This window comes from Rhincodon typus, chromosome 5 (genome assembly GCF_021869965.1).
Source record: "Rhincodon typus isolate 14 chromosome 5, sRhiTyp1.1, whole genome shotgun sequence".
Taxonomy (NCBI): domain Eukaryota; kingdom Metazoa; phylum Chordata; class Chondrichthyes; order Orectolobiformes; family Rhincodontidae; genus Rhincodon; species Rhincodon typus.
Window position 1 is genome coordinate 5536445 of NC_063336.1, and position 1406 is coordinate 5537850.

General features: G+C 61.6%; 1 protein-coding gene across 4 annotated transcripts in view; it reads right to left on the reverse strand.

Annotated features, from left to right (window-relative positions):
* The window catches only part of LOC109923370 (serum response factor-like), a 67417-nt gene extending 66632 nt beyond the window's left edge, over positions 1–785 (reverse strand). For all 4 annotated transcript variants that reach the window (XM_048597357.1, XM_048597359.1, XM_048597358.1 and 1 more), the window contains exon 1: positions 87–785. In XM_048597357.1, the coding sequence (XP_048453314.1) occupies positions 87–602 (516 nt within the window). In that variant the 5' untranslated portion in view covers positions 603–785. The remainder of the gene's footprint in view (positions 1–86) is intronic.
* Between the last annotated feature and the right edge of the window lie 621 nt (positions 786–1406).

A 1406-nucleotide genomic window follows, 5' to 3' on the forward strand; every position in this document is an offset into this window, starting at 1 on the left:
CCCCCCCACTCTCTGGGACAGGAGTCACTCTCCACTCAAACCCCCACCCCCGCACTCTCCAGGGCAGGAGTCACTCTTAGACTCACCTTCTTCATGATGCCAGTCTTCCTCTTGCTGAAGGTCGTGTATCTCCTCAGTTTGTTATCGATAAATTCCATTTTAATTTTCACTCTGCCCCTAGTTTTCTTGCCAGGTTTTAATCCGGCTCCTGGTGCAGTCCCTCCTGGGGCCGACGCTGCCCCATAGCCTCCGGCCGGCGCTAAGCTCCCTTGACCAGGCTCTAGCCCCGGGCCGTGTCCGCTCACCCCTGCCAGGCCCGCCGCAGCCGCTGCTTCCAGGTCGGACAGGCGCCTCTTGACCCCCCGCCTGTCAAGCGGGGCCGGGGCCGAGGCCACCACCAGTTCCTCGTCCTCGTCGCTGCTGGGTTCCGAGCAGCTGTAAGGGGGCCCAGGCAGCGGGGCCTCTCTGTCCCGGGACACCAGCACGGCAGCGGCTGCTGCCTGGGGGCCCGGGCCCGGGGCCGCTGGCTGCAGGCTGCCCGCCGGTGATGACGACGAGCTGTTGGGCTCAGGAGGAGCGGTGCCGGCCGGACTCTGCAGCATGGCCCCCGGGAGCGGGGGAGAAAAAGAGTGACCCCTGCCCCGGTTTAGTCCCTAAATCTCAGAGCCGCTCTCTCCTTGTTCTCTTTCGGGGCCACTTGTCCCGGTCTCACCCAGGTCTTTACCAATGTATCTCCGCTCTTAGTCCGGTTCTGGTCTTGGAATAATGCCGATCCGTCCTAGTCCTTTACCCGGTCTATCCCCCCCCACCCCCCAATGTGCACCCCGTCTATCCCCCGTCCCCCGGTCTGCCCCCCCCCCCCCGGTCTGTTCCCGGTCCCCCCCCCCCCAACTCCCAGTCTAACACCGGGGACACTGTCTACAATGTGGAACCCGGAGACACCGGGAAAGGAAACCTCAGCCGCATCACTCTCAGCCACACCACACATTAAAATAGTGCCAGGCTAATTGCCCGCTCTCCTCAGCCAGACCCTCCCTGACCCGTCAGGAAAATACTGTTCCCCTCCCTGCCACCTATCACCTGGGCAGCAGTGTTCTCGGAATCCGCGGAATCCACTACTCTTGGAGGGTAAGGATAGCAGGCGGAAAGCAGTGATACGGCCTATACCCAGCACTATTTCCACCATATAAAGACACAATGTTTCCTTTTATGGCGCGGCCGCTCCTTATTTGGTGAGTCACCGCTCAGCTCGTTGATTGGTCCAGAGCCTGGGTCCCAACCCCCACCCGGAATAATCCACATACCAGAGAGACCAGGGCCAGACACAGTGGACAGGACAGAACAGAGGCCAGGGTCAGACACACCGGACTGGACAGAGTTGCCAGGGGCAGACACACAGGACTGGA